General features: G+C 35.5%; 1 protein-coding gene across 3 annotated transcripts in view; it reads right to left on the reverse strand.

Annotated features, from left to right (window-relative positions):
• IBTK (inhibitor of Bruton tyrosine kinase) overlaps positions 1 to 23,498 on the reverse strand; it is a 56,488-nt gene that overhangs the window by 14,509 nt on the left and 18,481 nt on the right. The window contains exons 9-25 of one of the 3 annotated variants that reach the window (XM_017825678.1): positions 22,221 to 22,344; positions 20,311 to 20,488; positions 18,456 to 18,630; positions 17,036 to 17,629; positions 15,585 to 15,671; positions 14,595 to 14,677; positions 14,455 to 14,492; positions 12,605 to 12,701; positions 12,136 to 12,237; positions 11,110 to 11,227; positions 9,444 to 9,504; positions 8,591 to 8,718; positions 7,020 to 7,132; positions 6,241 to 6,389; positions 5,885 to 6,048; positions 4,404 to 4,496; positions 3,106 to 3,264 (exon numbers count right to left, since the gene is read on the reverse strand). In XM_017825678.1, the coding sequence (XP_017681167.1) occupies positions 3,106 to 3,264; positions 4,404 to 4,496; positions 5,885 to 6,048; positions 6,241 to 6,389; positions 7,020 to 7,132; positions 8,591 to 8,718; positions 9,444 to 9,504; positions 11,110 to 11,227; positions 12,136 to 12,237; positions 12,605 to 12,701; positions 14,455 to 14,492; positions 14,595 to 14,677; positions 15,585 to 15,671; positions 17,036 to 17,629; positions 18,456 to 18,630; positions 20,311 to 20,488; positions 22,221 to 22,344 (2,463 nt within the window). Of the gene's footprint in view, positions 1 to 3,105; positions 3,265 to 4,403; positions 4,497 to 5,884; positions 6,049 to 6,240; positions 6,390 to 7,019; positions 7,133 to 8,590; positions 8,719 to 9,443; positions 9,505 to 11,109; positions 11,228 to 12,135; positions 12,238 to 12,604; positions 12,702 to 14,454; positions 14,493 to 14,594; positions 14,678 to 15,584; positions 15,672 to 17,035; positions 17,630 to 18,455; positions 18,634 to 20,310; positions 20,489 to 22,220; positions 22,345 to 23,498 lie in introns of all 3 variants that reach the window. The other 2 variants (XM_017825684.1, XM_017825668.1) reach the window with 2 other exon arrangements.

Below are 23,498 nucleotides of genomic sequence, written 5' to 3' on the forward strand. Positions count from 1 at the left end.
CTTCCAGCTCAGGGGGCTGGGCACCTGGAGAATTTACCTTACTAAGAGTGAGGTAAAGAAAGCATTAAGTATCTCAGACTTTTCTTTGTCCTTTGTCACTGTGTTCCCATCCGCATCTGATAAAGGATAGAGATTCTCCTTTCCCCTCCTTTTATTTCTAGAAACAATTTTATTGTATTTATTTTTCAGAACTTTTATATTTCATTGCCTTTATGCATAACTACATTAGTAATAAGATTGAAAATGCAGATGGAGTATTATTATTTTAATATAATAAAGGACTGAATAACTCAGTATTCCCTGTGTTCATCAACATGTGATTCAATTGTCTGTTTCTCCAAGTACATTTTAAGCCTCAGAGCTATAACTGCCCTGTGACACCTCCATTAGCTAAGGCAAATAACCAGGGTGCTGCTTGATCTGCAGAATCACCTGTGTAAAGCAGGTAGCATGTTCTTCAGAGCATTTGAGAGGACCAGTTTTAAGGACTAAAATTCATCTGGCTCAATAGACTTCAGAAGATGAATCTTGCAAACCTTTTTTCTCCTACTGTGAAGGTCTTCAGTTACTGTTCAGAGGTCAGGAAGAATCTGAATCATTAGGTGCAAAGCAACTCATTCTCTTTCCTCTTAAGACAAAATTGTGGATTTTTACCAATATTATTTTAGAATAACTTTTGGGGACCGAGGGAGCAAATGAAACCCTAAATTTTAGTCTTAAGCATTCATGGATGAAAATAAATTGAGAAGACAGATATCTAAGTCTTGCTTGTATAAATCATAGAATCATAGAATCAACCGGGTTGGAAAAGACCTCTGAGATCATCGAGTCCAACCCTTGATCCAACACCGCTCTGGTTACCAGACCATGGCACTCAGTGCCACATCCAGTCTCACCTTAAAAACCTCCAGGCATGGTGAATCCACCACCTTCCTGGGCAGCCCATTCCAATGCCTGATTACTCTCTCCATAAAAAATTTCTTCCTAATATCCAACCTAAACTTCCCCTGGCAGAGCTTAAGATCGTGCCCTCTTGTCCTACTGCTGGCTGCCTGGGAGAAATCAAAACACCCGAATTCAACTTTTCTTAGAATCACTTGAAATACTGAGTGCAAGGTATTTTTAAAACCGGGTCATCTTAGGCAATTTATTTTTGTAAGTAGCTACTGTAGTAACATACCTCTATAGCTTGTAAGCTGGACACTAGAAAAACATAGATATAACTATTTTTTTTTAGTTATAATCAATCCATGACATACAGATGGCCAGAGAAGACTCCTTGTCCCTGTTTTCACTGGCTCTTGGAGGAATCCTTGTCATCACAACCAGAATCACTACTTGAAGGAAACATCATGCCACACTACCTTGAATTTACCAAACAGCTGTCCATTTCAGATCAGACTGACATGATCCTTTAAGATACTAAAGCCTTTTAACCATAAGGCTGAATGTACTGCATACTGTCCAGTAGACAAGCAAAGCTTGTTCTGGTGTCATAACCAGAATATCATTTTAGAATCACATTTTTCCCATACATTACTGACTAATATATTGAACACCAGTTCTACATTGCCGTTGTTGTTTTCCAGGATATTACTGTTATTACTATGGTCTTAAGATAACAGCATACCAACAGACCTCTGTGGAATCTCAAATAAATCTAAAGGCACTTAAAACTCAAGGTGCTGATTGTATTAGCATCCACCCAAAATAGAGAAATGAGGTACATGAAATGAAGCAGAGAAGCAAGCAGTTCTAGATATTGCCCTAAACCTTTTGACACAGAGTGCCTTTCAAGAAGGGACTATCACCAAGAAGCAGCCCACCTTTTCCTCAGCCAGTTAGCCATGTGACTTTTTTTTCCTCTTCATACAATCATTAAATAGCTAACAAGTTACTTATTCTGTTTTGAACTTGCAGGAGTATAGCAGAAAGGCAAAGATTCCAGCAGATGCTTACTACTGTTATTTCTGAAAGGAGCACCCAATTCATATAAAAGATCAAAGGAAAGAGAGCCAAAAGACACAAGAGGGAGATGACTGTGGAAACTAAATATACCCTTTAAAAGACAGAATGCTATTTTACTTTGAAATCCATCCAATACAAAAAACCAAACTACTATAATAGCATTTAAAACAGCTAAATTGTATAAAAAAAGACTTCATTTAAAATAGTGACTGTGGGGGGTATGCAGCTACCTTTGTTCCCACTGAGTTACAAAAAAGTAAGCTATAGAGAGAGAAGAATAACAGTTCTTCTAGGGTAACAGAAGTAACTTGCAATACAAGTCTAGACCTTCTTGAACAGGGAAAACTGGAGAACTCCCCAACATTTACTTCAAGCTAAGAGCGTGCAAATAGGTATTTATCCTGTAAGAATTAAACACATTAAATTTACATAGCTTGCAACTTTTACATTTTGCATTTGTGCTTTTATCCAATACCAACAGTAAATACGAAGAACAAAGCATGAGTTGAGCTAGCACCTCAGTAGTTATAAACCTCGGTCATTGAACAGATGATATACTATTTTTCTATTCTTCATATTCTGTGATATTAACTTGAACACCTAAATTGTGTGCAATCAGCATTAAAAGTCATTTTAAACCCATTATGCATCCTTCCACCATAAAAATTTTTAGAAGCATCCAACACCCCCCCCAGCTCCAAGACTCCAGATAACTTTGTTATCTCTAATTTCAGTCAATTTTGCTCTACTTCAAAGTCACTGCAGACCTTTCCCCCAGGAAGGGCTAGCATTTTTTGTTATGTTTTTGACAGAAAAAAACCACCATTCGTAATGTTTTTCAGTAACTCCTTCCTTCCTAAGTTTCAGAGTTTGTGCTCAGGCTTCATCTATGCTTTACTTGGATACCATCTGCAAATACCACATCATACACAGGAAAGCACCAGATGGGATGCAGTCTTCTGACTCACATAGAAGTATTTCAAAGAACTGTTAAACTGCAACCACTGCATTTCTCTACCCACTTTGAATTTCTAGATTACTACCAAATGTAGACACAAACAGTTCAGTCTGCTTTTAAGAGGCTATTTCAACGTCAAAACCGTCCAAAGAGAAAGAATTGATAGATTTATAACATACCATGCATTCCCTAGTTTTGCAACTTTTGTAGGTGGGGGTGGTGTAGTTACTATAGTGGTAGGCTCCGTGCTGCTACTGATTGATCCATTATCTTTTGCTGCCAGGGCAATCATTTTCCTTTGCTTCTGAGAAAGCTTGGTTCCATGAGACACCATTCTGCTGTGAATGGATATTGCAAGGAGAGAAGATGTAAGATCAAGGTCCTTTGAGATGACTCACCTTTAATCCTGCAAAATTAAACTGAGAAATACTTCTTTCCCGGACCAAAATACTTTGTTTAGAGTGCCAAGAGGCAAGGAACGGAGGGCTCAGAAGGCTGGGAAGCAAAAGGAGGATCAATCAACATCAAGAGTGACAGAAAGAAAAGCATCATAAAACTATTCTTCACATAGATGTCTGTAAACGAAAACATGCAGAGTAGGAATCAAGTGTCCAAAAGAGATGAACTACCACTAGATGAAAACTACTACTTTCTAATTTTATGATTTTTTTAGAGACTGTTAAGCTTAGCTCCCTTAAACAAAAAATATTCAGGGATAAAAAAAATTATATAACAGCAAATAGCCATTTTTTTCTATTTGTAATAATTTTCTTTTCTAAGTTATTTGGATTCTTCAGTCTTGGCTGTTTTGTTTGCAGCTTCTGAATCTACTCAGCAAGCAACCCTTTACCAGGCTCCATTACTACTGTCCTAACTCTCTTTTACAAGAATGCCACACCTCAAAAGGTCCTAAGAGTCTTCTCCAGTTCTCTTCCATATGTTTCTAGTTAAAAAACACTAGGTTTAATACACTGCCTTGTAAAAAAAAAGTACATTTATCTCCCTGTGTCTTTTCGGATGCTTCTCGAAGCAAGAACTACCATTCCTTCTGTCTGAGGAAGAACTGTCAATATCAAGACATGAGCGGTGGAGGAGGTCAAAGGATGAAAGACAAGAAACAAACTTATCAAATATAGTACTCATCCACAAGTAATTTCCAAAGTCCTAGGGAGAAGAATTAATTCTTTTTGGTTGGAAATAGAAAGGCTCAGCAGAGCAGGCCACTTATTTAAGATACTAGTTTATTAGCTCTTTCGCAGTAGCTGACAAAACAAGACTAGAGTAAAATAAAGGGATAAATTTTGCATGCCTACAGAAAAACAACATAATGAACTGAAGTAAACAAAGCTGTTCAAAACCAAATAGGACAGCTTTTCTCCTGCTTATTTTAAACTTTGAACTGCCTAAACCACTAAGTAAATTCATAATAACCCAGCCTATCACACTTTTTTTTTATAGATTTTGGTTTTTTACCAACCCTGAATTTGCCTTTGGCATGGTTCCACATTTCTGCATACTTTCTTCAATTTCCATGATGGTTCTCAGATCCATAGCAGGAGGGCTGGCAGGGCTAAATGAAAAATAAAAAGTTACCTTACAAGGCACTGATTTTTACTTACATTCCACAGTTCCAACCTTCACTGAAATCCTCTAAATCATACATAAGATTGGTGACCAGTTGTATAATTTATGTCTGTTTCCTCAATTATGGCAAACCTCAAATAAAATGTTTCTGACAAAACTTTTATAAATATATACATATTTAAGAACACACTATAAAAATACTTTCAAGACTCATTATACTATGAAACAAAAAGATGTGAACTATGATTACTCTAAAAAAATTAGATACCTAAATCCAAGATACTTATTTAGTAGTCAAATGCTCATGCTAAGTAATAGAGAGGCACTGGTCACAGCTCTTTCATGAAGGTTGAATTTGATCTTTCTTTGAAGAACAGGATTAAAACTATTTCACATGATAAACAGAACAGTCTTCGCAGTCAGAGGTCTGTACAAACATCAGTAACATTCCCAATTTTTAGGAATCAGTCTTTTTTTCATAAATGACCTAATTTTCAACTTCCAAAGAAATGAGCATGAATTAAACCTAGACATTTCAAGTTTTACATAAAACTATAAATTAAGACCCGTGTACTTAAAAGCATCCATAAACCAAGATGTGTTACAACCAGACCCGAGGACGGGCTTTGAAATTAAATATAAGCAGCACTTTCTTTATCTCTCCCTACATAAACCCAACTGCCACAGTCTAACTAGGGTATTAACCACTGGAAGGTCACTGCTCCTCCAAAGTATTTCAACAAAATACACTACAGTATGAACCCTTTAAACAATCTACACAGCAGTGCTGCCTGCTTTTCTCTTGACATCATGCCAGCGATATTAGAAAAAGTTAAGAAATAGCACAAGAGAAACACATAAAGGCACAGTGACATTACAACAAAGTCTTATGGTTTTATTTGCTCCCATTCCATACGACCCTCTAGAAAATGACCACAAAGAACCCTAAGATAGAAGATGAGGGTCAAGTTTCTTCCAACTAGTCTGAAGAACAAAGAGTTGGTTGAGGGGTGTGTTTCCCTCTCTGCATAAAGTAGACATAGTGAGACAAACATAGATTCACCCTGCTCATGATACACTTCAGAGTTGCAACTTTAATTTCTACAGCTTTATCACCTGTATTAACAAAGCCCATCAGCCACAAACCCACAAAGCCTGGGAAAAGTGTCAGAAATTAGCATTTTAGAAAAGTAGCACTGCTTTTTTCAAAGAATAATTAAAAAATGTACCACTTTTATTAAACTACTAAAATCTTGAGTTCACATGTCAAGTAACACATGATCGTTTTGAAGAGCAGACAGCTTTTCAATCTGAAGAGAATATTATTAGCATTCACTACCAAGTGTAGAATAGTGACTGTAAGTATTACTCCACCTGAAAGTGGTCGCTACCCAATTGGGAGAGCTTGCAGAGTTGTGTCTGGCACTGGGAATGGACTGTGGAACAGACTGTTTCAATGATGATGCTCCCTTGTATGACTTCATCTCCTTATTAGCTTGAGAGGCTTTCATTCCCTGAGCACATGCTTTGTCTTTCATCTAAAAACCAGGCAGAAAATTGTTGAATAAATGCTACAAACACTAATTTTTATTTGCTTAATCAAACAAACAGTAACTACTTAAAGTTGTCTACTCCATTTTAAGTACAACAACTTTGCAGAAAGACTCCAAAATACAAACTCTGCCTTTGATGAACGAGATAAAAACAAACAAATATACTGTTAATCCAACCTCAGTCCTCTCTGGATGAAATCCTTTTGTGAAGTCAGGTGACTGCAAGTCTCTGGGACTACCCACTCCTGCATAACTACCTTCAGAGTCAGATGTTAAGAGTTCTGGAAGTGATTCTACAGAGTTAGTTTTATCCAGTTTTATTGAGCCTAGAAATAAGAAAAGATAGTAGAACTATTAAGTCATAAGAGCCAGACTAAACAATGCTTAAAAAACCCCAAAATTATTCACTCCATATGATGAATACAAAATAACCAGAAGTTTACCTAGACCAGAATACTAGGCTGTAATAAGCATAAGCAAATTTTAGACTACCTTAAATATTTTTTTTCAGAATAATATCAGTCCCAGTTTTCTTCCGTTGTCTCACAATATAAAGTTTTATGAAGTAACACTGACACTTTTACTTTGAAAATGAAGTTTTCTACCATCTTTTCAAAAAAAAGTGACTAATTTATCTTTCATATTCCAGAAAAAAAACAAACAACCCACAACACATTAGTAGAAATGTTCCACTTATTAAAACCACATGAGAAAGTGTTCATTATCTTTATTTGATAAAATATGTGTTTTTATCTGAACTTTGGGCACAAGCTTAAAATGACAAGTCCTCTCAAAAAAACCTTAATCTTAAGAATTCACTATTCACATTCAACTATGGTGCTCACTACAAAAGAAATAATCTTTCTAAGATTTCCTTCCTGAAGTACAGAAATTGCATTGCATATTACACTTTCTGTTCTGGTTTTATACCTGAAAGGAATCTCTTTTCCACTGACCTGTAGAGGCTGGACTCTGAATAATATCTGAGAGATTATATCCTCCAGAGCTGTCAGACCGTTTTCGTGGCTTCTTTTTTGCCTTATTTTTTGCTCTTTTGAAAAGGGCTTCCCTATTAAAAACAAACAAACAAACAAAAACAAACAAAAAAAACCCCCAATGCGTTAAGCCACAGAAATTGAGGCTCAGAACTACTGGTGTCAATGTCAAGTTTTTCAGTCAGCAACAGCCGTTATACTTCAAGCAGTAGTACCTGGTCCCACCCGCTGGCAAGAGCTGCTTGTTCCTGCTCTGTTTATGCACTGGCACAACTATTTCATAAATGATTTGAGGAGACAAAAAGAATCCAGGAGGAAAAGAAAAAATTCTTTTCAATCTAGACCTAGTCTCCGGACTATTACACTGCACAAAGACTTCTGATGAGACAGTGGAAGATACAGCTGTTGCACAGACTGGCACTGCCACCTAGGTCAGATCAAACCTGCTACACAGCACAGCAATGGACATAAAGCAAATGACATACAAGTCTCCACTTTTTTCTTGCTTGATTTCTCCTAAATTAGTGAAGTTCAATAAACTCCACAGTTGGTTTCATTTTTCCCCAACACAAACATTCCCATCATAATAATACAAACTTTACAATAAGGCAGGTCTAGGGCCATGCTACCTAAATGTCATGTGTTCCTGTATATGCTATTAGGAAGAGTGGAATAAAACAAAAGGCATCTTTCATTTTAGAAAAACTACTAGAAATTCAGAGTTATACGAATCACAGCTACAGTACCCTATTTCAAAAAGTTTCTTTAAGAAGCTTTTTGTGGAACAACTGTACAGCTACTTATTCAATTCCGCATCACTAACTTACAATGCCTGGGTTTGTGTTATTTTTTAACCCTTGGAGTGCCCAATACCCTAAAGGCTATCTATCACCTAGCCCTTAAGAACCCTGAATGGCTTGAAGTCTAATACAAAATAGCCTGTCAGTTCCCTTGATCTACTAGTTCTTACCTAGTTCATTTAGCACAACTTTTCCAGACACAAACGCTCAGAACCGTACACAATAATGTAGGTGAGGTTTCATCTGCACAGTGATATTGTATTTCGCTATTTGGAAGCCTGCTACCAAGCCATCCTATCAGCTACAAAACTTCATATTTCACTTGACAATTCTGTAAATATTAAGAAATGTAGATTATCACAATTTTCCAAAGAGATCTATATAGTATGTTAAAGTCTAGTTTCTTCTCTTTTGATTTCTCCTAATTCAGTGAAGTTCAATGAACTCCACATTTGGTCTCACACATACACAGACACTCTCCTCACATGCACAACTCCCAAACATTACTGTGAATGCTTGTCTTACAACCTTTACTCACATGCTACTTATAAATTGAAAGAAGTGCTCTGCTGCAGGTTTGTTATATTTTCAAATACTGAAGGGATTTTCTTTGAAATCTCCATTTCTTAATATTTCAGTTCTGAATCTAAAGGGAGTCAGGCACCATGAAAATGAGGATTTAATACACACAGTTCATCTAGTTAAAAATATTGATAAAAAACAGATACTCACTGAGAATTTTGTTCTGTGTTCATTTCTTCCCTTAAAAAGACATAATTCTCTCCATCTTCAGGCTCAAAAGAACTTATGTCAGGCCCATCTGGATATGGGGTAATTACTCTCCTGACCATAGCTGGAATCTATAGTTGTAAAAGCCATTACATTAAGTTTCTCTTAAGCTGTATGCTAGCAAATATATGGTCTCTTGTAAAAGGACCAAAACTGACTGTAATTTAAAACACTTTCACAGATCAAGTAATTAATTATTTAACAAGCTTATGAAGTTAAGTTACGTCTTTAAGCAAAACAAGAGAACTATTTTGACAGACTCAAAATGTCTGTTTCATCTGTCTACAACTCCTGACAAAATATGCTTCAAGATTTTGCAAACATTTATCTTTTACAATTAAAAAATACTGGTTTATAATGTGTCTTGGTTTTTACCTTTGCATTAAAGCTCAACTTTCACATTATTCTTCTTACTGATTTTAAGATCTATAGAATCACCCTGAACTTTTCACTGGAGATATATAATTTTCTTTCTTCTCCTTTCTTCCAAGTAGCAGATGTTCTTTTCCACAGGTTTTGCTTACGCTTTTTCATGCAACAATTGTTAATTACAGAATATTAATACATTTAATGTGTATAATTCATTAATTCTAAAGACACAATACTGTTGCAGCAGTAGCTACTGAATAATGAAATATGAGCTCCTTAAGAGTGATAATTGTAGCAGCCAACCTCATCTTTTGAGTCAGATGTTTCACATTTAGCCTGTCATCTACAGACCCTGCAGGTATGTATTTATTACTCATCTATTCTCATTTTAAACCTAATCAGCTTACACTCAAGTTGTACAACTTACCATTTTCCTGTAATAAACAGAAAGATCCTTCACAACATCATCACTTAAGACATCCAGAGTCCTAAAAAAAAAAAAAATTATCTTAGCAGCTTATTAAAAAAAAAAAAATCCCAGTAACAAAAAATTCAAATTAACATTTTGGATGAATCTCAACTACACAGAATATAAACTAATCAATGCCTTTGCTGAAAGGCAGGATTAAACACACAACCTTTCCACTTACTTTTATTTAAGGTCAGAGCCAATACAGACCTACATAGTTAACTAACCATGAACTGGTCATTACTCCCTCTATTTCTGCATATTTTCAAGTTTTCCTGACATGTATCTAAACACCCCAAGTCTATGTAAATTCTCCTATAAAACTCAACCCAACATCCTTACACATTTATGCCAAAAAATAATTCTATAGCAACAAACTGGATTCAAGAGAACTGTCTTGTCCATGTGAACAGTTCTCCTCGCACGAAGCTGTCAGGACTGAGTTCTACCTGTCTTAAGTATCAAATTAAAAGTTTTTCTACCCAATACTAACATTTTCAGATTTTCACTAAAATACAGATGCAGTCTTAATCATAGTCAGAATGCTGCATGTCCTTCAGGCCTAAGGTGAAACAAATCTGAATTCAGAGTAATATTTAAAGCAATTTTATAAGATTTTTCTCTCCAAAATCAAAGGTTAAAATGTTTATACTTTATACAGATGTGACAAGGAAAATGGCTAATATGAATAAACTCCTGTGATGCAAGTGGAGCAGCTATGTGACACGGCAAGGAAGTGCTGGCATTCTGAACTGTTTCAGATCTCTAAAAATTTCTTTAGGTGAAAAGAAGTCTAACAAAAAGGACAGTGAGGACTAACAATAGAGATGGATTTTTTTCTTTGGCTGGGTTTTTTTGGTGTTTTTTTTCCAGTTTTTGCTAGAAAAGAAGTTCAATCAGCACTGATAAGATTTGCTCTGAAAAGATGGTATGTACTTAGGAAGCAACCTGAAGACCTGTCCAAGAGAAGGAAGGCCAGAGCACACCTTCAACTTCTTAGAACTTTAGAAGAATCACTGTGGAAAGCAAGGATAATAAATTAATTTGTTCAGTTCTCACTGCAGACAGTTAAAGCAAAAAGACTACCAAATGGCAGGCCCATCCTCCTTGGAAAATGCAGCAGCTATATAATAAACCTACTTAAAATAAATTAAATATGTATAGTAACAATCATGTTTAAAAAACCCCCAAATAATCCTAAAACAAAGCAAACAACCAAATAAACCACACAACTCCCTTCCCCCAAAAAAACCAACCCCCAAACAGAGAACAAAAAAAACCCCACAGTAGTTTTATGCATCTTCAAAAACACTTCTAAAAACCCAAAAATGACTGTGCATAATGTCAAAGCCCACTGAATTCAAGAGAGGTTTTTCCACTTAATTCAGGCTCTTCGTGGCAGACAGTAACATATGGTTTTGTACTATAGAACTGGTACAGTATGTACAGATATTTAACTAGTTTTTCTCTCCCTCTCTGGCAAAAATGAGCCTACCTTTAAACTAGCAGCATTCAGTTGCATTTTAACATTTAACTGCCTGTATTAGTTCTTCCAATCTTTTTGCCTTTTTGAGATGTTTAAATTCAACAGCTAACACATGAACACAATGGCATTCCTACTAACCTTGCCTCAAGCAAAGCTGCCATATTGAGTCCTATGAACTGCAAGCAGGACAATTTTAGCTGTTCAGCATTATACATGGCTGAGAACTCCAACAGCTCAGCAGCATTCTTTAAAGTAACTGCAGAGAAGAAACAACAAACTAAATTAGATAATCTGCTGCACTATCAAGCAGTAGTTTCTAAGACATTGTACAGCATGATCTAGTAATTGAAACATATTATATACTTCTCCATTCCTAGAAAAAATGCTAATGCTCAAAATGGCCATAAACTATAGCAAGCCCCATGTAACTTTGCAGCAGTTCGAATGCAATGGCTAATTCACAGAAACAGAAAGTCCTACCTGCAAACAGATCAGTTTCAAAAGCAGTCCAAAATAAAGGGGGAAAAGCAAGCTAAAAATAGCAAGTTTCATATATAGCAAAAATAGTTCTTAAAGTTCCAAATGTTCTAATTTAGTAGGGACAAAGAAAAAATAAGGGGGTGGTGAGGGGGAGAGAGAGAGGTAGGGATCGGGGCCAGGAGAGAGGAGTGAAATGAAAGTCAGTAAGCAAGCCAAGCAAAACTATCAAGTTATGCAACAACACAGTGTTTTCTAGAGACAGGTCTTCATAGACATATAAAAACAGCACTGTATCAAACAAACAACAGAAGAACTAGCAGAACTAAATACAAGGATAGAAACAGAAACATAACTAATTTTGTCATATTTTAAAAAGAAGAAATTTGAATTCAATGAAATAAGGGGACTTGGGGGGGCGGTTAGCTTTTTGCCTTTTTATTTTGCTTTTTTTTTATTTTATTAAAGAGCATGAGATGAAGACAATGATGCATAAGGAATGAAAGATTATGCTAACCTAGAACATTGCTCAGACTAGAGATACAACTGTTAGCTGTGCAATGAACAGCAAAACATAATCAGTGCAAAGGAATATAAGCAAATAATTCTGTGCTGAAAAAGGTAAGAACCTCGAAAAACCCTATTTTTTATTCCCTAACCCTTTATAATACAAGCGAAAGAACTCACGTTTTTCTGCAATGGCTACTTCACAGATTTCTTTGAGTCTGGATATAAGAAGTTGGTCTGCTACCACCAGAACGTTACACATGAATTCCACATTTTGAGAATCTGGAAAACAAAGCATCATGTAAATGCTGTGGGCAAATCAAAAGCAATTATCACACATACAGCTTCAATGAGATTTTACCAAGGGACAAATATAATGGCTTTGCAAATTTCCGTGGGATTTTCACAGCCCAAGGAATAGCTTAGAAGAGCACCAACAGTCAACTTTTTTAAGCAATAGGAAGGAAAAGGAAAATTGCAAAAGAAAAGAGGCCTAGGGTACAGCTATCACCTCATGCTCTTAAACAGAAGGCATAAAAATTGGGATTTTTTTTACATATAACTGCAGCACAAGCATGTTAAGTACTGAATTTCTATTTTAAAAATACAAAAATTGCAACAGCTACAGTTGAAAATATGTTAATTGCACCTTTTATGGCAAGAGCTTCATCTGTATACAGGTAATCCACAATTATCTGTAGTATGTCAGAATGGATTGGCATTTCCAGAGCTGAACAACAGGTAGCCTAAAAGTATTTAAAAAAAAAAAAAGGAAAAGAAAAAAAGAGTAAGAGAAGCTGAGTACTTGGAATAAAATACAACATTAAGACAGCAATTATATTTAGCAAATGACTCAACTGAGGGTCATATTTTCAAAGTTAAACAATTATTTAAGCATTTGTACAAAATCTGTTCAAGTCTTCAATTAAGAATTGACTGTAGCAGAGCAATTAAAATCTGCCCAAACTTCTCAATAAATATATATGAAACAATTCAGTGTTTCATCACTTTGATCATCTTCTCTAACAATCCTCTTTGATTATACTACTTTACCCACAATTGTCTAAAAGTAGAACTACAGGAATCCCCTATGCAACTACTGAACTGTTTTCCTTTCAAGGTCAAAAGATCTAGTGAAATCACAAGTTCCCAAGGAAAAACAAAATTAAAGTAGTCATTACTGTTAATCCCTCTGAAAACAAAGTCCTCATCAAACCCTCCATTTGAAGGACCATCCTAACCATTAAAGTTTTTGTATGAGCAAACATTAGCCAGTAAATCATGTGTCCCCATTCACTTTTTATGTAGCATCACTGCTTAACAACTTTGGTTTATTTCAAGTGGTAGTGAAGTAAAGCTTCATACTAAAATATTTCTTTTGCTTTAGAACATGCTACTGGTAATGACATATTTTCCATCTAAAGTTTAAAACCTCTTACAGACATTAAGATTTTTATACGACATCTAGAGCACTCGATTCACAAAATATTTACTTATTAATTTAGGTTGATTTAGATTTACTTATGAAATAATAGATAACTTATGAACTACATACAATTGATATAGAAATCAATGATACAAATGGACATTAAATGCTTTAAAAAAAGGCCTTAAATCCATCATTTGTCTCACAGTATTTCAATTTGTTTCCTCAGGGCTGACTGAGGAAAAGGCAGCACAGTAACTTAGAGGTGACGTTCTGTTTGACAGCAGAAGAGAACTGTCAGTACTTTACCAGGTTCTTAGATTTACATATTGCCAGAAAGCTATGAAACTGAAAAAACTCCTGCCACTGCTTTAGCTTTCAGTCTCAGAAAAATGCTTCTCCACTTACACCTCTCCTCTCTTTCCATAAACATTTTCAACAGTATTCAGATACTTAAACAGAGGTATTTAGTGAAATTACAATGTCCAGGAGCAATCAGGGCATTGACACACAGCTGGCAAATAGGAACCATGACAAATTAAAGATCTACACCTTTTGAAGCACCAGTTGATGACTAAGTAGAATAGCCCTTGATATCCTCTATTTCATTAAACAGCAGAAGTCAACTGGAGGTTCTATACATTGACTCTTGATCCTGTTGTACCTTTTACTCACTACAGGACAAGCTATTCCAAACTGCATATTATTTAAATTGTAAGATCTTTTACAGAAAGAAAATGAAAATTCATTCAAAGCAGTATCCCGTAAGTCCAGTACTTTTTATAAATCCATGAACTAGCTCAAACTAAACCTCTAAAACAAAAGCAATACTGTAATTTCCCCTGATATACAGTATTACATTTATTACTGTAATTTAATACACAATGTAAATAGCACAAATGTAGAGTAACCAAAAATGTGGTTTGTGGGTTTTTTTCTTGCAAACAAGACCCAAGAATCCGGCCTGTCCTTTTCCCCATTATTTAGGTTATGTTACTATGGGAAAAAGCTGAAAATCTCTCACTTATTTGATGCGAAAAAAACATACCACCACACGTGTTTGGCAAGCTTACCTCAATCCATGAGCTGCTTAACATGCTGTGAAAATAATCTGTAAAGAAAGGCATTTCAGTTCAAGATGCAAGAAAATGACAGTTAAAAGAGACAATATGACTTACGTTATATAAATATATATAAAAATACACACACATACCAAGTCTTGCACAAAGTACACACTTATGACACGGGAATTCCTTTCCATCTAAAGATTTCAGGGTCACATCGCAGAGGTATGAACTAGAAGATATTTAATAGGATCAAAACTGTGACTATTCAGAAGATCTACAAGCTGTAAACTCTACAAATGAATGCTAACTTTAGCAAGTTATGATTTATTCTTTGAAATAAAACACACCTGAACTTTAATAATATCACAGAAAATGAACCCAAAAGTACAAGCACAATAGTTTTCAGAGAGAATTTTTTTTCCAAACTTGAGCTCTCAAAATTCTAGTATTTTGAAGTATTTCCTTCAAAACAAGATCAATTACCGCTATGATCAAATAAATTAATTATGGCTAATTTTAGTCAATCTTAAATGGTCTATGTTAAGTTACAGATTTCTTTTATATCAGTAGCTACTATAGGCTTTCATGATGCATTTTAGGAGTGCAATAATCCAAATTCTGTTAAAAAGTTACTTTTATGCAATGTTGTTTTTACTATGTAAATAAGACTATTCAAGACTTTGGGTATAAATAATTCAATCACATCAATGGATTTAAAAAACCAATATCACTTTGCTAAAAGCAAATTAGAAAAAATATTATCCATTGGTTTATTTCCAATCTGTGGAGTCTTATTGTCACAGCAAGCACATTTACAGAAGTCAAATTGCTTTTGACTGAATTACCCACAACACTTCTCCTGACATTAGCATTCTATGACACAGTTAACCCACAGAACACATTGAGGTACAGTAAAAAGAAACAAAAATACACCCATGAAATCTATCCCAGATTACTAATTTAGAGATCAGTCTATAAGCATCTACAAAGAACACCCAAACATGAATTACTGTGAAAGAGACAAGTGTACATCAGAAGTTATAATGCTGCTGATCAACCTTAGCTTGCATTTAATAAAGAGATGACATTAAAGGAAGATGATGGGGGTAGAAGAAGCTTGATTTAAAAAAAATTACCATTTCTTCTGATTTAATTTTGGTTTGTTCCCATTCTTCTTGTTGACAACAATAATTTTTCCATTTTCTAACCTGACTCCATCCAACCTGCAAGTCATTAACATTAGTAATAAGCAATACAATTAGTAGACAGTTCAAACCATTAAGAACAGTCCCACCAAGTAACAGTACTTCAGTGGCCTCATATTGTGAATATGAAAAAAAATCAAAATGATTCATCACAGAAAACTAGAAAGGGCCAGTTCTTATTTCAGAGTCTTCACTGCAGATGTAAAATATAACTGACATTCTTTCCACATCTTAGCTGTCTTATTTATTATCTTACCTGAAAGCTATATTATATAGTTAAGGCCAAAGTCCCACACCACAGGGTCAAAAACGTACAAATCATATATACTGCTACCAGTCAGTTATCTGAGCAAAGACAGCAGTTTAGAACAGATGCATGTTTCAGCACAGGCTTTTTTTAGCATCCTAATTCATCAGAGAGGCTTATGAATGGGATGGTAAAGACACAGGAGTACTGCTGGCAGATTACAAAGTAACACACTTCCAAAGGCAAAGTGCTTTACCATGGAAATTTTACTCAGGAACACAGTTTTAGCAGCAGTTTCACATCTTTGCTGTGTGTGCAAAAACTACAGCAAAGAAAACTGTCCTGAAAAAACTCATTCCCTCTTTTGAAAGGACAAATGCAGAAAAGAAACCCTAGACAACTGTGTAATACTGTTCTACAGAGATTTTTGGTCTCAATTCCATTCATTTCACCACGTAACATAAAATTAACAACCGTTAAACAAGAATTCAATTTGGCTTTGTGTTGTTTTACACAAAATATGTTTGTTGTCTATGGAAAAACTGCTAGACTATGGACCACAGTATAGAAATTAATCAATCTAAAACTCAATTAGATCAGCTGTCTCTAACAAAACAAGTACTGATGTTTTAAAACAGCCATGCTGGAAAGTCACATGATTTGTATCAGATATCAAATCCCATAGAGCTCATGCCTTAAAAGATACTGTCACAGTTTAACCTGGTTGGCAGGTAAGCACCACACAGCTGCTCACTCACTCTCCCCCACCCACCCACCAGTGGGATGGGGGAGAGAACCAGGGAAAAAATAGTAAAATTCATAGGTTGAGATACACAGTTTAATAAAGCATAAAAGCAATGGAAAATATTAATTATAATGGTCAAGGACTTAGCACATACAAAACAGCTGACACACGATGCAATAGCTCACCATCTGCCAACCGATGCCCACTTCCTAAGCAGCTCCCCCCACCATTTCCTCCCAATTTTTATTCTAACATAAGTGTCTTTATTTACATTATTGTCATAACAACTAAAGTTAAATCAGCTGACATAAAAACACTCCATGAAGAGTTTGTTATAATATAAATTTTATATATATATATAATATAAATATATAATTTCCTTTCACCTACCTTCCACTTAAATTGCTGAGTCCGAATTTCTTTGCTGCACTTTGCAACATTTTAATGAGGTTAGCTTCTTCACCAGCTTTGCCTTTTTTAGATTTGCTCTTCTGTTTTTCATTCATAACTTGTACTTGGTTATTTCTATAAATCTCAAATGCTGACTTTCCATTAACATTTTCATCAAAACTCATTTTGCTCAGATTAGAAATTAAAGTATTTTGATATTCTTCTGATTTTTCTTTATATGGGATTTTTGGTTTATAACCATGAGTCAAAAGATCACAAGTATCAGTGTATATGAACTGCAGGAGGTATGCAAACAGATCTGGATGAACTTTCTCTATTACATAAAGATCACATCCAACAGCATCTTCATCTTTACGGTAGATGTCTGGAGTGTCTAGCTGGTTGTCACTGGAAACAAACAGCTTCCTGAAGAAGTCAGAGCGTACAGCCAAGATGTATTTGTGCACGGGGTACGTTCTTGTGCCAATCTGAAAAGTCACATCGTGGATGCTGTCCATTTCGTCTGTTTCATCTAAGAGTTTGCCAAAATCCATTCCAAAACTTGATAATGACACACTTGGAATTTCATAGAGACTAGAATAAAATGAAATACATTAAAAAACCCAAAATCTACAAGCTTCAAAAAACTTTACATAGTATGTTTGATGAGGAGGATGAGGTTGCTTCCATTTGGTTTGTTTGGGTTTTCTCTTACATTGCTGCACTACTCAACATTTCTTGTCCCATTCTTTACGAAAATAACTAATAATATGGTATTTAGGCAATTACACCACACATGTAAGACCTCCCTAGCTTCAGAATATCAAATATGGTATTTTGTCTTTATAACGTACCCAATAAATATGTACTATCAGAACTATCTTATCTTCATCTCATTTTTCCAACAAGAAAACACAAAAATGTTTGCTGTATTTCATATTACAAACCAAAGCAATATGGAAAAAAAACCCTAATGCTTAGCTATTTATCAGATATATTGGAAACTATTGTGAGAGTATAAGAAACATGGTTCAGTATTCTACTTATTTACTTTATACATTTTTTTTCAAACAAGTAAAAATTCACTTTTCACTTCTATTTAAATGCTGATTATTGGTGATTACTGAAGAGGTGAACGTCTACAGTATTTAGAACTCAGAGTGTGTTAGGAAATGCAGGGCAAACGCTTGCCTTAAACACCTTAGATAAAACAACACTGTCTATACAAATTATGCAAATATGCTAGCTGAGGCTTTTGGGTAACTTCAACATAGTTACTAACAAGTGCTATCCTCCAGCAGGATGGATAACCATATTTACTATGACTTCTGTATGAGCCAAAAAATAGTTTGGAAAAGAATGATTCAATTGCAATCACACACAAAAACGCAAAGCATTACTATTGGTGTTTTAAATATACCTGGTTTTAGGATCTGACTGTAATACAGCAAAATTGCAGCCACTAGGGTCAGTGGCAATACTAACAGCTCGGTGGACAAAAGTTAGCTTCTGAAGTCGAATTCTTTCATACACACTGTTTGCATCATGTTCACAAGACACATCGTATGAAGAATTCTGAAGGCTCGATACAAGTTCTGCTAAAAAAAAGTGAATACAAATCATAGACAGATCCTGATAATTAAAATGCAACAAATAAAACAAAAAGGCAAGACTGACTTTTGTATGTCCACTGATGGAGTCATTGAATAAGACTAAATCATGCTGAAGATTTCAGTTAGCTTATATACAGTATATGTAGGAGAACTTACCCAGAACTTCCTGCGGAAGTGTTTTGCCACTTCTTATGTAAGGGAAAACACTCCACCTAACATTCAGTGCAACCTCTTGCAGAATGAAACAAGCTGTGCATCAGCGTACAGCCGTGCAAGACTGTTCTCTTTTCCTGTCAAATCATTATAACAGAAATAACACAATTGCCTTTGGATTTCATATCTGTTTAAATTATACCCAAACTAACCAAATACTATTGAAATAACATGAATACATCTCTGAATGCATCTCCAGAATTTTCCATTACCTGGTAATTGAATACATGCACACCATTCACAACATTCATTAAAACCTTGCAAAAAACCAGAAGCCCTTATTCATTACAAATCACTGATGAATATCATAGATGTTCATCTATATGAGAGGAAATGGCCTGAAGTTGCACCAGGGCAGGTTCAGATTAGACATTAGAACAAAAAATTCACTGAAAGCGTGGTTAGGCATCAGAAAAAGTTGCCCAGGGAGTTGGTGGACTCATCCTCTCTGGAAATATTCAAAAGGCACCTGAGGATATGGTTTAGAGATGATTATGGCAGTGCCAGGCTGACAGTTGCACTAGATGATCTTGAAGGTCTCTTCCAACCTTGAGGATTCTGTCTATGTGCCATTGTGTGTGATCAACTAGGCATTCACCTAGTCAACAGGTGTGGATTCTGAAGTTTCCCTGAAGACATTAAAAACTACAAAAAAGAATAGCAATAAGCATAAAAAAGAGTGCCTACAGACACATATCAGCACCAGGACAAACAGCAAAAAGGAGATGCATTTGGTGCTTCTGTACTATGTGCTGTGTAGAACAAAAGAAAGTAGCAATTAAGTGTGCAACTCTGAATTAAAAACAGAGGAAAGATTTTTACTGTGAAAGAATACAAAAATGGACTGAAAAGTAAAGACGGATCTCAATATAAAAGGAATCGAACTGCAACATACAGTTATAAAGTTCAAATACATTCCTGAAAAAGAGCTGACAGTTTCAATTAAAATCTTGTCCTGTAGTAGACAGGTATTTTCCTTGCATCAAAACAAACCAACAGGACCTACTCTCAGCAATATGAGCCAAGTTAGTAAGGTGGAATTTGCTCTGGACTGTGTATTCTGCCCAGGTAAGGGTCTAGGAAACACAATAAGGTTTCACACACTTAGCAGCACAAGCAAGAATATGCTCCTTCTTTGGGTTAATGCCAATTCTCTTAAGGACTCATTATCTAATATGTGACAAGATCATTGCACTAGAACCTCGTGCTCCTATTACTCTTCAGAAGTACTTTTCCTCCCAGAAATCTCTACTTAAAGTTTAACTGAAGGCTGCAAAATAAGTAAGTCTTAGTATTACTGAGGAAAGTGTAGAGTAGGAGTCAATACTAACAACCATCAGTCACAGCGAAGAACAAAGTCACCACATAATATGGTTAGACTGTAAAGATTCGATTAAACTTTTATATTGATTTAAAGCACTTAAAAGCCATTAAGAAATCATGGCTAACCTTTCTTTTCTGAGATTTTTTTCCCTTCTTCCAGCCACTTCCCTGTAAAGGCTTCACCATCCTGTGTGACAAACATTATTTCGTTCCCATTTAAAGCAACATCAGACATGAAGACTTGCCGGCCATATACCCAACGGCACTGCTTCATGGAGTTGTTAGATGACTTCCAGCAGAACACCTACAATATAAATATTTTAGAGAAAGGGGAAATCTTCATATCCTATAAAAGCAGTCACATATTACACACTACTTTTCTAAACACAAGAACATACCACCTCTAAGTTGCATAGAAAAGGAGAAAGATATTCTTGAAAATTTTAGAATAAAGTGTTATGAGCATCAAAGAACCCACAAGTAAAACAGGGAAAAGCTATTATGATATCAAGATCCATTTGCCCATGAAGGGTATTTGAAAAGTTTCTCTGAATATTCAAATATCTTCAAGGCAGTAATATACAGTACAGGTTTTACTGACACATGAACAAGGAGAGCAAAAGGTGTCATCAAGTCAAGGATCATGTTTCATCTAGTTCTTAATTTACAGATTTGCCCAACTGGTTTGCTTATAAATCAGACAAAATTCAAAGCTAGCATACCAAAAATTTAAACCCTTTCCTGTTAATTGTTTGACAAAAATCTTAGATTTCTCTATACTAGTCAAGGTTTTGAAATGGAGACCATGACCAAACACATTCAAAATATTCAACAGGAATGTGAAACACTGCATGCACAGCAAGTCCCCAACAAGGTAAACTGCACATGTCAAGGAAGCGAACATAAAGAAATAGTCGCAAGCAAGGTAAAGCCCAGACATGGCACTAACAGCACTAAAGTCAGACTTTCATCTTCTCCCATTGAAGGGCTTGCACAGGTCTGTTAACACCTACATAAGGAGAGGACAAAAGAACCCAAGCAACCTATTTCCTTTCCCGTCCCTCGAGCCCTACAGAATCACAGAATGGCTGAAGTTGAAAGAGATCTCTGGAGGTTATCTAGTTCAAACAGAACTACCCAGAGCTAGCTGTCAAGGAACACATCTAGACAGCTTTTGAGTATTTCCAAGGATGGTGATTTCACAACATTCATGGGCAACCTATGATAGTGCTGGACCACCCTCATAATGAGAAAAGTGCTTCCCGATATTCAGACAGAGCCTCCTTTATTTCAGTTTGTGCCCACTGCCTCTCGTTCTGTCACTGGGCACCACTGAAAAGAGCCTGTCTCTATCTTCTTTACATCTCCCTTCAGGTACACATTGGTAAGATCCTCCTTGAGCCTTCTCTTTTCTAGGTTAAACAGTACTTCCTCAAAGGAAGTACAACCAAGCCAGACCAGGAAGCACTGATTTAGGAAAGAGAAGTATTAAGATCACATCCCTTTCCTTACTCAATAATTTATAATGCCTAGAAGCACTAAAGATCACAGCACTTGTCAGTTTGAAATGTACATCGACATAGTTCCACTGATGCAGGAAGATAAAGTAGTTTCTTACTGCTAAAGCAGTGTCCCAAAGATGTTAAAAGGGCACTACCCATACTACAGATGCTAGAGGCTAAAACTCACATGCAAAAATAGTACACCAACCTAATGAACAGATAAGGTCATCTCAAAACATAATTCAGTCAAGGGCAAGGAAAGAAAAGGAAATACCCACATAGCTCCCTTATTTTGATATACAAGATCAGTTTCTAACATTCTTTAAGAAGGTATTTCAGTAAGAAAAATTTTTTGTAAACACCACTAGATGGCACTGAAGGCTCAACTCTCCCAATGAGCAGATCTTAGAAAAGGCCGAGATTCTGAAAGGTCCTGTAAAATGGGACTTTATTATGGGAAGAAAACAATAAATCCACCACAGTATTCCAGTTTTAAGACAACACAGTGTATACATTTAACTATAAATAACTTACTCTTCCAGCTTCATCCAGCGCCAGAATGCAAATCTTCTGACCCCCATTTTCTTTAAGATGCTGGGTATCTACCTTATATTCCAAATATCCCCCACTGACAAGAACTTTTTTAAGGTTCAGCTGCCTAAAAGAACACAAAAGGTTAAATTCGTATTTCTTTATTGTGTATTTATGTTACTTCTATGACAGTTAATTTTTTTGATTATAGAAGCAGTAAAAAAAATATAGTTGAGGCAGTGACACTGAAAAATTACTTATGTTTAATTTTGCCCCTCTGGTACTATTAGCACAACTGCTAGTAGTATTCCATTGCTACTATAATAGTATTCTACTACTACTATTAGCAGACTATAATTTTTGTTTTGTTTTTAAGTAAGCACATTGTATCTACAGGTTCTTCACAAAATTCCATTAGTGAAATTCCAGTAGATGATGCACCTTTGATTTCAGAATTACAGAAATTCACTTATCTGTTTGTATTAAAAGACCTATCTTATCCAGTAGGTTATTTCTCAGGGATTTGGTACATTTTGGCTTTTAGCTGATCAAAACCACATTCCTTATCCCTTCTCAGTTTCTTAGTATAAGAGCACAGCACGTTGTATTAAGTTTCTACAAGTGCCAGCATCTTCACTTACAGCCACGTAGAAGTGAAGTATAAAATAATCTTTAATACGTCAATAAATACTGTCAGAATTTGAAATGAAGCTGAAAACCTAGTTGGGAGTCAACTAGGCAAAATCTAATCTAAACAAATCAAATCAATTCTAATCTCTTATTGCAAACTAAGTAACAGAGAACAGGATCAAATAATTTCCTAAATTTATGAGTCAAGGATCCAACTTCTTCAACAGGTTTTAGCACATGTACCAGATGATGTCACAAGGGCCCTCTTGCAACTTAAATTACTCTTCATAACATACTTTATCCACACATTAGTTATGAACATCAGACCCTAAATTACTGATTCAAAATCATAACAACGTAAATAAATAGAATAGCAGATCTTCAATGCCTCTACCAAGATGCACTTATACAAAACCAGGCTAACAGAGGAAGAAAAAACACCAGTTTCAATGTTTTTAAATCAGCACAAAATATTTCCTCTTAGTGTGTTTTTTTAAAATATCTTTGGTAAACAGCAAGTGGCACCTTAGCCTCATGACCCAACAAATACAAATAAAGAAACAAACAAAAACGATAGCCCTGGTTCATATAAAAGAACTGCAAATGAAGAAAACATGAGGGAACGTTGTATTATCTGCACAAAAATCTTTA

Source organism: Lepidothrix coronata, unplaced genomic scaffold (assembly GCF_001604755.1).
Source record: "Lepidothrix coronata isolate B3197 unplaced genomic scaffold, Lepidothrix_coronata-1.0 Scaffold4, whole genome shotgun sequence".
NCBI classification, from domain to species: Eukaryota; Metazoa; Chordata; class Aves; order Passeriformes; family Pipridae; genus Lepidothrix; species Lepidothrix coronata.